Here is a 15,433-nt window from a genome sequence, read left to right as displayed (position 1 = left end):
AACCTTAGATGAGGATGTTAGCTTCTCTAAACTGAAATTTTTAATTTTGCTTTGTAAAAAGACAAAAATTTTAAGTGCTTTTAAGAAACACAAATGCCTCACCTACTTCACAGAGCTGTTGTGAGGATCAAGTGAAATAACAAATGTAAGCATGGAAGATTGGAACTGGAAGAAAAAGGTAATACACCAGGATATGAGTAATTGCGTCTTGACCTTGAACTTGTGGCCACTTGCCTAATCCTATATTTTCCACATTTAATTTAGGAATTACTTCTAAAAATCTGTTGTCTTGTTGCCTAAAATTAAGTACTCTATTTCTTTTTCTTTTTTTTTTTTTTTATAAATTAATTTTTATTGGTGTTCAATTTACCAACATACAGAATAACACCCAGTGCTCATCCCGTCAAGTGTACCCCTCAGTGCCCGTCACCCATTCACCCCCACCCCCCACCCTCCTCCCCCTCCACCACCCCTAGTTCATTTCCCAGAGTTAGAAGTCTTTATGTTCTGTCTCCCTTTCTGATATTTCTCACACATTTCTTCTCCCTTCCCTTATATTCCCTTTCGCTATTATTCATATTCCCCAAATGAATGAGAACATACACTGTTTGTCCTTCTCCGGTTACTGTGGCCAAGTTCAAAAAGGGTGTTGCCTGAGTTCTCCTCTGGGATTTTGATGGAATCTTGTCTCACATTTAGATCTTTCATCTATTTTGAGTTTATCTTTGTGTATGGTGCAAGAGAGTGGTCCAGTTTCATTCTTCTGCATGTGGATGTCCAATTTTCCCAGCACCATTTATTGAAGAGACTGTCTTTCTTCCAGTGGATCGTCTTTCCTCCTTTATCGTATATTAGTTGAGCATAAAGTTCAGGGTCCACTTCTGGGTTCTCTGTTCTGTTCCATGGATCTATGTGTCTGTTTTTGTGCCAGTACCACACTGTCTTGATGACCTCAGCTTTGTAGTACAACCTGAAATCTGGCATTGTGATGCCCCCAGCTCTGGTTTTCTTTTTTTAAAATTCCCCTGGCTGTTTGGGGTCTTTTCTGATTCCACACAAATCTTAAAATAATTTGTTCTAAGTCTCTGAAGAAAGTCCATGGTATTTTGATAGGGATTGCATTAAACGTGTAAATTGCCCTGGGTAACATTGACATTTTCACAATATTAATTCTGCCAATCCATGAGCATGGAATATTTTTCCATCTCTTTGTGTCTTCCTCAATTTCTTTCAGAAGTGTTCTGTAGTTTTTAGGGTATATTTTGAGAACCATTTGAATGGTAAATGGTTCTCCAACCTTTTATTTTCAGGTTGTAGGTGTCCTTCTGTCTAAAATGAGTCTCTTGTAGACAGCAAATAGATGGGTCCTGTTTTTTTATCCAGTCTGAAACTCTGCGCCTTTTGATGGGGTCATTAAGCCCATTCACGTTCAGAGTTACTTGAACTTCTTCTTAAAGGGGAGTTTTAAGAGTCCCCCTTAAAATTTCTTGCAGAGCTGGTTTGGAGGTCACATATTCTTTCAGTTCCTGCCTGTCTTGGAAGCTCTTTATCTCTCCTTCCATTTTGAATGAGAGCCTTGCTGGATAAAGTATTCTTGGTTGCATGTTCTTCTCATTTAGGACCCTGAATATATCCTGCCAGCCCTTTCTGGCCTGCCACGTCTCTGTGGAGAGGTCTGCTGTTACCCTAATATTCCTCCCCATGAAAGTCAGGGACTTCTTGTCTCTTGCTGCTTTAAGGATCTTCTCTTTATCTTTGGAATTTGCAAGCTTCACTATTAGATGTCGAGGTGTTGAACGGTTTTTATTGATTTTAGGGGGGGATCTCTCTATTTCCTGGATCTGAATGCCTGTTTCCCTTCCCAGATTGGGAAAGTTTTCAGCTAGGATTTGTTCAAATACATATTCTGGCCCTCTGTCCCTTTCGGCGCCCTCGGGAACCCCAATTAAACGTAGGTTTTTCTTCCTTAGAGTGTCATTTATTTGCCTTAATCTGTCTTCATGGTCCCTTAATTGATTGTCTCTTTTTTCCTCAGTTTCCCTCTTTGCCATTAACTTGTCTTCTATGTCACTCACTCGTTCTTCCACCTCGTTAACCCTCGTCGTTAGGACTTCTAGTTTGGATTGCATCTCATTCAATTGATTTTTAATTTCTGCCTGATTGGATCTAAATTCTGCAGTCATGAAGTCTCGTGAGGCCTTAATGCTTTTTTCTAGAGCCACCAGTAGCTGTATAATGGTGCTTCTGAATTGGCTTTCTGACATTGAAGTGTAATCCAGATTTTGTAACTCTGCGGGAGCGAGGGCTGTTTCTGATTCTTTCTTTTGAGGTGAGGTTTTCCTTCTAGTCATTTTGCTCAGTGCAGAGTGGCCAAAAACAAGTTGTATTGGAACACGGGGGAGTATCACTGGTCCGTCCAGCTGGTCTTCTGGGGGAGGGGTCTGCTGTGCTGATTCTCAGGTGTTAGCACTTGGGGGAGCTGCTCTGCCCCTGCCTGCTGCCGGGCTCAGCGGGGGTTGTTTACCCCGCCAGGCCCCAGGAGGAACAGCCGCAGTTGCTATGGCAACTCTGGAAGCCTGGATTCAGCCTCCGCAGGAACTACGGGGCTCGGGGCTCTCGGTTCTCCGTCCTCAGGGCCTGGAGGCTCCGGGGCGCGGCCGCTGATCTGCTCAGCTCGGGGCAGGAGCGTCCTCGCTGTCCTGGGCCCTCCCGGCCTCTGCCTGTCCCGGGGGAGGCCGGATCCTGGGCTGTGTCCCGGCGCCCTGTGCTCCGGGGCCTGCGCTGTGGGATTCGCGCTCCCGCCCCGCAGCCCCCTCCGCGGAGCCGCCGCCCGAGCCCCTCCGAGCTGCTCCGGTCGGTCCCGCCGTGCGCGCTGCAGCCCTTAGGGAGCTCGGAGCACTCTCCTGCGCTCGCAGGTGTCTGTTAGTGTCCCCGGGAGCCCGAGGGCATCCCCGCCCTCCTGGGTCCTGCTCCAACTCCCTGCGAGCCCCTTTCCGCCCTCCCGGGAAGGTTGGTGCAGCTCCTGCTCCTCCGGGACGGGGACGGGGCTCTCCTGTCCTGGGGACACTCGCCCCGGCCTCAGCCCGGCTCCTCGCGGGGCCCCTCCCCCTCGGAGGCCTTTTGTTTCTTTATTTCTTTTTTCCCCGTCTTCCTACCTTGATAGAAGCGCGGACTTTTCTCACTGTAGCGTTCCAGCTGGTCTCTCTTTACATCTCAGGCCGAATTCGTAAATTTTCAGGATGGTTTGAAGGTTATCTAGGTAATTTGGTGGGGACAGGTGATTTGGGGACCCTGCTCTTCCGCCATCTTGCCCCTCCCCCTCTATTTCTTTTTCTAAAAAAGATTTTTTTTTATTTATTCATGAGAGACACAGAGAGAGACAGAGACGCAGGCAGAGGGAGAAGCAGGGTCCCTGTTGGGAGCCTGATGTGGGATTCCATCCCAGGACCCCATGATCAGGACCTGAGCCAAAGGCAGGTGCTCAACTACTGAGCCACCCAGGTGCCTCAAGTATTTTATTTCTAAAATTAAGGCTCTCTGACTTTCCTCAATGCCTTCCCCAGTTCAGGACAAGCCTCATCAGTGGCAAACTTATGCGGTAAGATTTGAGAGGCAATTTTGCACACCCCACCTCCATCTGCCACATTGTTACTCCTTCGACAGAAATACTCCTTTGGGTTAAGACATCATGTTACCAGGAGAGTCCATTTAGAAAGCAAATAACCACAGAAGAAGATCTATTATGTTAATATCTTGGCCTGGATCCATTCCCAGATGCCTCCTTGAGAGTGAAGAGTAATGGAATGAGACACAAACAGTACAATTTAAGAGGAGGCAGAGGAAAAGATATTGGGGGACTGTCTGGGGAGGACCAGCCTGGGTGGGACACAGCCTTAGGAAGTCCTACATAGTCATCAGTAAAGGCAGGCGGGACAGGGTGTAGAAGGAGGACAGAGGCTAAGGAAAGAGGCCTGAAAGAAGTTAAGGCAAGGTCAGAGTCCCGGGGGGGGGGGGGCACTAGATGACCATCTTGCCAATTGGATACTTGTATTATGGGCTGGCTCTGTTACTGCTTCTCCAGGCCTGAGACCAGACACTCTTATCAGTTCTCTCCTCCCTTGGCTTCTCCCACCTCCCTCGCGATCCCTCACCAAACCCTGCTATTTTAATTTTCATGTCCCTTTGATTCTGCCTTCAACGTCTGGTTCCCAAAGATCCAATTCTGCTGCTGCAGGCCCTGAGGGTCACACCAGAACTGGGCTCCCCCTTTTATCTGGTTCTACCCTTGAGGGCTGTATTTCCCACTTCGAGAATCACGTCCCTCTAGTGTGGATGATTCCGACATTCCCTTTCCCCGGAGGCCTCCCATGGCTTCAAAATGCCACACAAATGAATGAAACTCTGACCCCTCCTCATGGACTCCTAACCTGCTCCTTTATCTAAAGTCCTTCTCAGGAAGAGCTAACACTCCTATTGTGAATTAGAATTTATTTAAATATAATCACCAACTATCATCTGGCTGGTGCCCCCAACACTCAACTGAAACTGCTCAGGCAAAGATCACTCATGACTTTTATTGGTCGCTGTTGCCAAAGGGCACAAACACTTCTCATGTATCATCTCTGTGTTCTCTCAGCCATCTACACATCCTGGTTTTGGCTACTCTGTCCTGCCTGACTTCTCAGCACTGGCTACTGCTTTTGTCTGCTCGGCCCGCCTCTCCTCACCTTGGTAACTGCCCCCACCTCCCTAAAGAAGAGTGAGACCAGGATCCACATCTCTCTGCCCTCAGTGGTTGGTCCCAAGATGGGTTACATGTCTCAAATCAAGCCTGTTATTCAGGACTTTCTAAATGAAGCTGGTTGGGCACACCCTAATCAATCAGTGTTGCTGTATAACAAATATTCTCAAAATCTTGTTGGCTTATAAGAACCAATATTTATTTTCTCATCTGTGAGTCTATAGGCCAGATGTGGTAAGGACTGACTTCAGGTGGGCTTCACAGGTGTCTTTGTTCTCTCTGGACCAATGGCTACTTAAGGCCTCCTCTTCTCAAGATAGAGCACAGAAATACCGAGCAAGCAGAAATGTGAGCTATCTCTCAAGGTCTTGGCTCAGAACTGTCACTTTGTTGTCACTATCCACATTTCCAGAGCAAGCCAATGTGGCCAAACCCAGTATCACTGAGATGCTGCCTCTAGTGGGAGGAATTACAGTCATTTGGCAATTGGCAGGGGAGGAGGGAGGTGAAGAGTTAGGGGTGGATAATAGATATATCCCTCCATGGGAGGGAGGGCATGAAGAAATGGGAACAATAACCAATCTGTCCACTTCCTTTACCTTTCTGAACCCAGGCTCTAAGGATGGACACCAGGAGAGGCTGTGGCCATGCCCCCACCATGTGAAGCTGACCTGAGGATGAAGACCATACCCAGAAATCAGGTTCCTGGATCTAGTGGTCTAGCTCCATGCCTGCCTTCCCAGGTATTAATTATGAGTCATTGAATTTTCTTTTGGTTTGGGATCCTTTCACTCATGTGCCAAAAGGCCTAGCCAATGTATTCTTTTACCTCTCGAGTGGTCCTTGTTGGCCTTGTATTCTGCACTCAGCTCTCCTCTCTCTAGGAAAGGGGTCAGCAAACTATAGTTTGTGCCAGCCACCTGTTTTTGTAAATAAAGCTTTATTGGATCACAGCCACACACTAATTTACATACTGTCTGTAGCTGCTTCTGCACTGTAACAGCAGAGTTGAATAGTTACGGTAGGAGACCATATGGTCCACAAAACCTAAAATGTTTACTATCTGGCCTTTTATAGAAAAAGTTTGCCTGGTCCTACTCCAAATGATGGGGGCCATGTGCTTTCCCTGGCCAGCCTCATCCACCTAAATCTCCCTGGCCCCGGACTTCACCCCTGCATCTTAAGATAATCGTGCACCTCCTTTTCTGCTTAGATGCCCCACAAGCTCCTCAAATTCGATTGAGTCTTCAACTCACTGAATTCACCCTCTCTCCCTAAACCGAATCTTCCTTCCTAGTACCCATGTTGGTAAGTGATGCTGCCTTAGCACCCAGTAGTCCCAACTAGAACACATCTTAGACTCTCTCTCATCTCTGTCTCTCTCTCCCCTGCTTCACATCTCCTTACCCCCACCTTCTCTCTCCCTCCCCTGCTCCATCCACCGGTTGTGCAGGTTTTACTTGGAAACATTTCTGAGATCTCTGCTCTCTCTCACCTTTGTCATGTATCCTCATTGTAGGCTCTTAACTTGACTCTCTCTCTCTCTGGTATTTTCCACCTAAACCATCACTGCCCTTCCAGTAGGGAATCTTTTAAAGCAACAATCCTGGGGCACCTGAGTGGCTCAGTGGTTGAGTGTCTGCCTTCGGCTCAGGTCGTGATCCTGAGGTCTTAGGATCCAGTCCCGCATCGGGCTCCCCACAGGGAGCCTGCTTCTCCCTCTGCCTGTGTCTCTGCCTGTGTGTGTGTGTGTGTGTGTGTGTGTGTCTCATGAATAAATAAGTAAAATCTTAAAAAAAAAAAAAAAAAAGTAAAGCAACAATCCTGTTCTGCTGTTCCCTTATGTAAACTTACTCAACTGCTCCCAGTAACAGTCAAGTCCAACCTTAATAACCCAGCACACAAATCTTATATGTCCTGGCCCTGCTGGTCCTTCTGTCCTTATTCTCAGGGTAAATGTCATCTCAGCCATGACTAATTGGAAACATGCCCACTATACTGTTTCTTGTTTCTGGCCTTGTTTTATGCCCTGATCACCCCCACCTCCCTTCTGCAGTGGCTAACTCATCCTCCGGGATTTGAAACACTCAGCCCTCCTTTCTAGGTAGCCTCAGGTTGCACTTGCCTTCCCAAACTGAGCTGAGGATAACCACTTTGTTGTCTCCCAGCTCTCATGCTAAAGTTAAATTGAGTCTACCTGTTACCTGCCTGTCTGCTCACGTTGGTATCAGTTCTCGGGCAAAAAAAGCCCATGCTTTATTCATCCCTGTGCCTTTGGCTCCTGGCACCAAATGTTGGGTGAACTGAGTTGAACTATAAAATGTTTTTTACTCATATTACCTAGTATGGAATGTTTACAACAATATTTGCAATAAAATATTATTATTCCCAACTTTATGAACTAGGAAATTGAACCTCAGAGAATTTGCCCCAAGCCACACAGCTGATAAGGAACAGAAGACTTAACTTAAGTCCAGGTCAACTGACCTTGAACTTTTGAAAAATTTGACCAGAAAATCTTGCATTTGATTCTCGATTCATCTTTTGTATTAGTTATAAGTATATCGCACTTATAAAAATTACATCCAGGCAGCCCGGGTCGCTCAGCGGTTTAGCGCCTGCCTTTGGCCCAGCGCGTGATCTTGGAGACCCGGGATCGAGTCCCGCGTCGGGCTCCCGGTGCATGGAGCCTGCTTCTCCCTCTGCCTGTGTCTCTGCCTCTCTCTCTCTCTCTCTGTGTGACTATCATAAATAAATAAAAATTAAAAAAAAAAAGAAGGTGCCGGTTGTGAACGAGGAAGAGGGCCTAAATGTGCTGGTGCCTTGATCTTGGACTTCCCAGCCTCAAAACTGTGAGCAATGAATTTCTGTTGTTTATAAGCTATCCAGTCTGTAGTATTTTTGTTATAGTGGCCCAAAGAAACTGAAACAAAATATAAATTAAAAAAACAACTTTTTTTGCTAACCAGGCAGGTATAAATAGATTCTCTCTCTCTCTTTTTTAATAGATTCTCATTGAGCTTTTAAATTTGCATTTTTCTGATTATTGGTGACATGGAAGCGTTGTATATGTTTATCAGCCATTTATACTTTCTCTTAAGGAAACATGCCTGTTTATGTTTTTGCCCATTTTTCTACTGGTTTATCCGGCATTTTCTTATTGACCTCTAGGAGTTATTTACATATTCTGGATGTGAAATTTCATCAATTTTATGTCATAACAAATAATGTTCTCCCTTTGTGACTTATCTTTTTATATTTTTGGTCTATTGATGTATGAAAGTTCTTAATTTTATTGCAACTGTGTATATCAACTTTATCCTCTGTGGTTTGTATTTTTTTGCGCATATCTGTTTGTTTAAAAAGTTCCTCCCTCTCCCACCATCATAAGTAGTAAAAGATACAACTTATTGAGTATTTTCTATGTTGCAGTACTCATTAGCTCCCTTTTACAGAGGATAAATGCAAAGCACAGAGAAATTAAACCACTTGATCAAAATCACACAGCAAATCTGCAGTGGAGTCAGGATTTAGCTTCAAATGATGTGGCACCAAAATAGAACTCCTAGAATTAACTGAAGAACAGACCTCCACCATTTCAGCTCTAAAAACAGCCAGTAGATCAAGGGTTTTTGGTGTCCTGTAAAGTGAACAGGATATCCCCTGAAGAAACCCCGCAAGAAGTAGAGGCCGTCCGTCACAAAGCCCTGAACAGCCTCCAGCGACTCCTACACTGCTGGGACGGAAATAGCTCACACAGCATTCCTGCCGCCTCCTTGTGAACTGTGTGGAAAGGAACATTGGTCACGAATTCTTTGTTCCAACCACCCCCACACATTAGGACAGCCACAGTCACTGCAGTGGCATCTTGGAATCTGGAGAACAGCATGTCACAGGCTACACATCATACTTATTCTGTACCGAGTGCTGTCTTCCTCCAAATTACAGGTTTTTAAACAAATGCAAAGAAATGGAAAATGATTTTTTTAATTAAAAAATAAAGTGGGACTGATTTGTGTGTAGCAGAGCATGGGGGCCAGATCATAAAGTGTCTCATATGCCAAGCTTAAAAAGTGTGAACTTATTGTGTCAATGGTGAGGTCTGGTAGCATTTTAAACAGGAAAGTGACACGATCCACTTATTATCTTGCTTGTTAGAGAGTGTATGACTAGTTACAATCTGGCTGATGGAATATATTGAGGAGTGGTTGTGCCAGGCTCTGCTGGTAGTACCCTCCCACCCTATCCTGGTTTCTTCCTTGCAGATAGAGCTCACCTCCCATTCTGAAGGTTGGAAATGTCCGAGTCACTTTCCCAGCCTCCCTTGCAGGTAGAGCACGGATGGGCTTGTGACCCAGTCCTGGCTGATGGGACCTGAAGGGGAATCTGCTGGGGCAGACTGGAAAAGGTTTTCCTCTCTGAAAACAACAACAACAACAACAACAAGATGCATACGAAGAAATGCCTCACTTTTTTCCCCCTGCGTGTGGTCATGTTTGCGTGTAATGCCTGGAGCTGCCACCATGAAAAGGGAAAAGACTGATATGTCAGGAATGGTAGAGCAGAAAGATGGAAGTGATGACATCATAGAGCCACACAGAACCACACAGAACGGGGCGGGGCGGGCTGGAGCCGCACCTGCGGCGCGCGGCGGGGGGGGCGGGAGCCAGGTGGCCGGCGCCGAGCAGGAAGTGGCCTCGAGGGCGCGGGGCTGAGCGGCGGGCGGCGGGCGGCGGGCGCGGGGCGCGGGGGCGCGGGGCAGGCAGGGAGCCCATGGCCGCCTCGGCCGCGGCGGACGAGCTGTCCTGGAACTTCACGTACTGGTCGCCGGGCGCCGGCAACGGCTCCCTGTCGCGCGCGTGGTACCTCGGGAACCAGGTAAGGCCGCGGCGCCTCCCTGTCCGGGGCGCGGGGCGCGGGGCGCGGGGCGCGGGGCTCCGGCCCCTGCGGGTCGTTCCTGGGCCTCCGGGGCCCGGGCCTCCCGCCGCTCCAGCCCGAATCCGCCTTCTCCCGGAAGGACTCTCGGGGTGTGAGGCGACGGCTCCCCCCACCCAGTTCAGTCCCCGCCGTCCTGGTCACGTTACGGTTAAACATACACGACGCCCCATCCTCAGGTGCCGGCCCCCGCCCCGGCCCCGGCCCCGGCCCCGGCCCCCGCCCCTGCGCGGACGCTGCGGCCTCAGCACGGCGCTCCCGGCGCTTCCGCTCCCGGGCGGCGGCCGCAGGACCCTGCCTCTGCCTCGCCGGCCTCTGGGGGACCGTCGTCCGCCTGAGCAGTGCCGGCCTGTGCTGGAAGCGTGCACTGAGCGAAATCAAAGGGGAGCGGAGCTGCCCATTTACTTCCTGCCTTGGTATAAGACCAGAAAAGCGCGGGCAGCCCGGGTGGCGCAGCGCTTTGGCGCCGCCTTCGGCCCAGGGCGCGATCCTGGAGCCCCGGGATCGAGTCCCGCATCGGCCCCCCCCCCCCCCCGCAGGGAGCCTGCTTCTCCCTCTGCCTGTGTCTCTGCCTCTCTCTTATGTGTGAATAAATAATATATATATATATATAAAAGATCAGAAAAACACTCCGAGGAGCCCTTCCACTGGCTGCATTCATACTCTTTTTTTTTTTTTAATTTTTTTTATTTATTTATTATAGTCACAGAGAGAGAAAGAGAGAGAGGCAGAGACACAGGCAGAGGGAGAAGCAGGCTCCATGCAGGGAGCCCGATATGGGATTCGATTCCGGGTCTCCAGGATCGCGCCCTGGGCCAAAGGCAGGCGCCAAACCACTGCGCCACCCAGGGATCCCCATTCATACTCTTTTAAGTGGGAGCAAGGGATCTTGATGTAGTGGGTCCCAGGCTGCTGCCTGTGTTCCTAAGTGTGTTACTGTATTCTTGTTCTTTAACAAATCTGTGGGCCTTCCTATTTTACAACAATGTAATCACAACATACTTGTTACTGTTGGTCTAAATCGTGTTTTAACGAATGATTAGAGGTCCAGAATTCCTTTAAAGGACACTTGAACAGTGTTTCGGATGTTAACTTCTAAAATATTAAAATTTTGTTTTCAGAAATTTAACAGAAAATTATTTACAGAAAGCCAAAATAAGCATGTTCACCTTATTAGTTTGCAGCAGAGAGTATTGCTTTAAGCCTGTTCTATCCCAAAATGTACTAAAGAAGGAAAAATGAGGGCACTCAGAGCCTCTTGGTCACTGTGCGAAACCTATTTCACTTCTTTCACAGGAATTACAAAGAGAAGAATTGCTTTTTATGGGAAGCTCTTTGAAGTCTGTTAAATTATGCTTATGCTAATGTACACTACAAACAAGCTCTAATGTGCTTATGCTAGAAGCACTCCTAGTAAAGGTTTAAGAATGAACTTTTTTCTTTTGGTAAAGAAATTAGAGAACTAGTAGTTATGACCTACAATAGCATCATCCAAGACAGGAAAAAACATTGTTTTCATAATGGAAACCCCAATAGTCTGTTGTCCTTGATGTTTACTAGAATTCAAGATAGTCTTGGCTCTCTAACATCAAAACAGATTACCACGTGACATAAATGTGAACATCTAACTTGATGTTTGCAAGGCTAACATGCCTCTGACTGTATATATTTGATCAGGTTTAAAATGGTGTGCCCAGGATATGCTAACTGAAATGACTCAGTTGACATCTAAACTGTAGCTAGTTTGAGTTCAGGTTGCATCAACCTTTCCCATTATTGTACAAATTTAGGCCATCTTATAAAAGACTTACAAGAGTGTGAAAGTTGATTTTTGAAGTTCAGTCAGCAAACATTTTATTGAGTGCCTTTAGGGTAGGCCAGGCCAATAAAAAAATAAAATGAAGCCTAATGGGTTTTTTTCTTTTCTCTTTTGACACAGCTGAAAGTAAATGACTAATAATGGGAGTGGCTCCAGAAAAACAGGAGTGTGAGACACAAGTTTAGGACTCTCACACTCAAAAGCAACCTTGGTTCCTGGGTAGTTATGATTTAATCAGTTTTGTCACAACTGAACTATATGATGACAGCATCTATTTACCAGTTGCCCAGCTCTCTGTGTCTTTCCAAGTGATAACCACCAGACTGATAAATTAACTCCTAGGAAAAGACCAACACTTTCACATAATGGATGAATATTTAACAGTGGTCTCTTAGAATCAGTGTTGTCTGGAGCAAAGATGTGAGGGCTTCTAGAGGAGGAAATCACAAAGCGGGTAGAAGTAGTAGTATAGGGCAGAAAATGTTTTGGGAAGCCAGAGAAGTGAGGTCTTTTCCCCTTTTTGTCACTCAAGAGTCTGCCTATGAAAGACAAATGTAGTGGGGTTCTCTAACAGTATTTTCTTCATGTTTGATCTACAAGTTTGCAGCATAAAAGGGTAATGTTTCTGAGATAGTTATTGAGCCCCCTGCTTTGAACAGAGCTGTGTACATATTCACCATGGTCGTCAGATTCAAACCCTTCCTTCCAGAAGAGTTATTGGGTACTTGGGGAAATGAGCTGTGCAGGTAACTCCAAAACAAGGCAGTATGTTTTAAGTGTCATGTGAGTGGTATAAAGTCCTATGGAAATTCAGAGCAAGGTGGCTTTTCGCAGGGGCCATCAGGGAGGTTTTGTGGAAAGGTAGTACTTCCACTGGGCACTTAAGGGGTGGACAGAGTTTCAGTGATGGGAGTGCACAGGTGGAAGTCATCCCAAGAAAGGCACAGTCTGAAGAACAAGGACAGCCCATGTGGCCGGGGCAGGTGACTTTCTGAAAATTTTGTACCTGATGTAGAAATTGGTGGCCATTCTGGTTGCAGTGGAGGATGGGGACTGTAAGGTGGAAATATACTTTGAGGTCTTAAAGATAGTCATGGATTGTCTTGAAGGACTGGGTGAGAAGTTTGGACTTTATCTTGTAGGCAATGGGGAGCCATTGAAGGTTTTTATTTTGAGCAAGGGTTGTGAGAATCAAAGCAAATTAAATAAAAGAAATTTAACTTAGGGTTGACAGGATGCAGAGGCCTCAAATTGGCTAAATCCAGCCCACAGATGTGTCTTGTTTGACCTGCATGGAGAGTTTAAAAAAAATGTTTAATACATTGCCAGCATTTAAAAGCAAGTCGATTATATATTAAGTTTCAAGTTGCAGTGATCTCTTTAAATGTTAGATGTTCTAGCAGTACTTGGCCCTCTTTCCAATATGGTAACTGTGAGCTGAAGTTCACAGTTTAGAACAGCTGTGCTCCCCACCTAACCCCGCCTTTTACTCTCCTCTCTTTAACCCATTGGCCCCTGTAGGCACTTCATTTGCAACCAGTGGTAGAGGCTGTAGTCCAGTCTCTGCTGTGAACCAGAGTGTGCTTAGGAAATTCACTCTGGGTTTCAGTTTCCTTTCCAGGAAAATGAGGATTGGAACAAAAGATTTCCAGTCTTCCTTTTGTTCTCCGATTGATTAAATGGTGCCAAACCAGCAAGGTTGTGGAGGGAATGGACGGTAAAGATGAATGTGGGAACAACTGGGAAGGAGGGGTTTTGTCCCTGGTTCTTAAAGTTTAAGCATATTGCTCAGTATTATTTAAATGCACAAAGACGTTGTCAAAAAGGTTCATTCTGCATAGGGTGAAGTGAAAATTCAGAATTTTTTATGTCCTTTATTTGAACTTTTGATTTTCAATGGCTTGAGTGTTTAAAGTCAACATATTTAAAGGAAAAATGATACAACTTGGCCGGGAAGAGGCAAAGCCAAGAGACTGACATTTGTTATGTATGCATTTACTATGTGACGCTTTATAGCTATTATCTCAGTGGAGCCCCCTAAAAACCTCCTCGTAAGGTACATATTATCCTCACTGTTCATGTAAGGAAACTTGTGCTAAGTAACTTGCCCCAAGATCTTACAGCAAGTAGGTTTAACTACATGGCTAGCCTTATTTCTTGCCTGAAGGCCTTGCTGAGAAGCTGTGTCTTGAAAAGAATGTGGTGGTGAGGGCAACATGAGTGTGGGAAAGGAATGAATATGGCTTGTCTCATTGAGTTTTATATTGCCCTTTAGTTGATTTTGCTTTCTGTTTCTTTTCTGGTAGCTGCATTTGGCTGTTTCTTAAAAGTGCCAAAATTCAGAAATAACCAAAGTGCTGGCTAGTGATTGCTGGTCCTTTCCATTTCCTTCCCAAGAAAAATAATCTTTTTGTTTTGTTTATGCTTATTTTTTTTTACCTTCCTTATATATCCAACATGGCATTTTCCTATTACCAGATTTTCTACGAGATATATGTATGAGGCAGCAAGAGGAAGGAAGAAACAGATTACCTCAAAGTAACTTTTGTTAAAAAAAAATCATCATTATCCCATGGTTTTTGTTAGAGAAAAAGAATCTTTTTTTTTTTTTTAAAGATTTATCTATTTATTTATTCATGATAGACACAGAGAAAGAGAGAGAGAGAGGCAGGCAGAGACACAGGCAGAAAGAGAAGCAGCGGGAGCCCGACGCGGGATGCGGGACTCGATCCCTGGACTCCAGGACCACGCCCTGGGCCAAAGACAGGCGCCAAACCGCCGAGCCACCCAGGGATCCCTGAGAAAAAGAATCTTAATGCACCTATGGCAGATGAGATGTTTGCCTTTCATTCTAACTGATATCCTCCTTATGGACTGATTTATACCAACTAGTTATAATATTTGTATTGAGGCCATCACATCAGCAGAATTCAGGCTATGGGAAACTTTGCCATTTCACAGGTTGAAATGGCTACACTTCTTCAAAAATCATTTTTACAAGAAAGGAAAGGAAGAGGATGGAGAAGTTGTAAATTAAGAGACCAAAAACAAAACAAAACAAAACAAAAATTATCTGAAAAAAAAAAAAAAAAACCAACCCAAATCTTCAACTATGTAGTGTTGTAGGATGCACATTTGTGTGATGAAACCATAAAAAAAGCAAGAAAATGATTGCAATAAAGTCAGACCTAATGAGAAGGGAGTGGGTGTGATGAGATGGGGCCAAGGGAGGGTTTGGGCGGGTCCCCAATTTCTTTTGGCCTCTTGATCTCGTTGGTGTTATAAGGGTGTTTTGCCTTACAATAATTCATTTTAGTAATTTATTCATCTATAACATTCTCTTTGCAGTGTCTGTATCTATTATGTTCTACGACTGTTTTAAGGTTTAAAAATAGTATGAGCATTGGTTACTGTTCAACTTGCATGTCTTACCCAGGTGGGTAATGGTATACCCGATTCACCTTGTGGGAACTGGTATGCCATACTCACTGTTTGCTTCAACAGAGAATTACTGAAACAATTTTTTAAAAAATGATAACTGTCCAGGTTGGCATTTGAGAACTTACCATGGAAAGAATGATATTCCCCCTAAACTATCCTTTTTGTTTTTAAACAGTACAGTTTTTAAAAGTTCAGTCTTATTCCCAGAGGTGTTGACAAGTTTCTTAATTTCTCCAAATCTTGGCTTTCTCTGTTGAAATGGTAATATGAATAACACTACTCACCTCACAGGGTTGATGTAGGAATAGAATAAGGTGATGTATATCTGAAAGGTAGCAAAGTCCCAGACACATAGAAAGTACTCGAATAAATACTAGCTATTATTACTAGTATTAATTTAACCTACATTATAGGAAATATCATAAAAGATATATTTCTAATATTTAGTAATTATTGGACTTAGCTCATTGCAAATGGAAAGAAGAGAAATCCTGTCA

At 45.2% G+C, this 15,433-nt stretch overlaps 1 protein-coding gene across 3 annotated transcripts in view; it reads left to right on the top strand.

The window, feature by feature from the left end:
* Nucleotides 1-9,478: 9,478 nt before the first annotated feature.
* Nucleotides 9,479-15,433, top strand: part of NIPAL2 (NIPA like domain containing 2) — a 74,695-nt gene continuing 68,740 nt past the window's right edge. For all 3 annotated transcript variants that reach the window (XM_055303367.1, XM_055303368.1, XM_055303366.1), the window contains exon 1: nt 9,479-9,619. In XM_055303367.1, coding sequence (XP_055159342.1) covers nt 9,515-9,619 — 105 coding nt within the window. In that variant the 5' untranslated portion in view covers nt 9,479-9,514. The remainder of the gene's footprint in view (nt 9,620-15,433) is intronic.

The sequence above is a fragment of the Nyctereutes procyonoides genome, unplaced genomic scaffold (assembly GCF_905146905.1).
Source record: "Nyctereutes procyonoides isolate TBG_1078 unplaced genomic scaffold, NYPRO_anot_genome, whole genome shotgun sequence".
In the NCBI taxonomy this organism is placed as follows: Eukaryota; Metazoa; Chordata; class Mammalia; order Carnivora; family Canidae; genus Nyctereutes; species Nyctereutes procyonoides.
The sequence above is the reverse complement of the archived record's forward strand: the minus strand, read 5'-3'. Positions and strand labels throughout refer to the sequence as shown.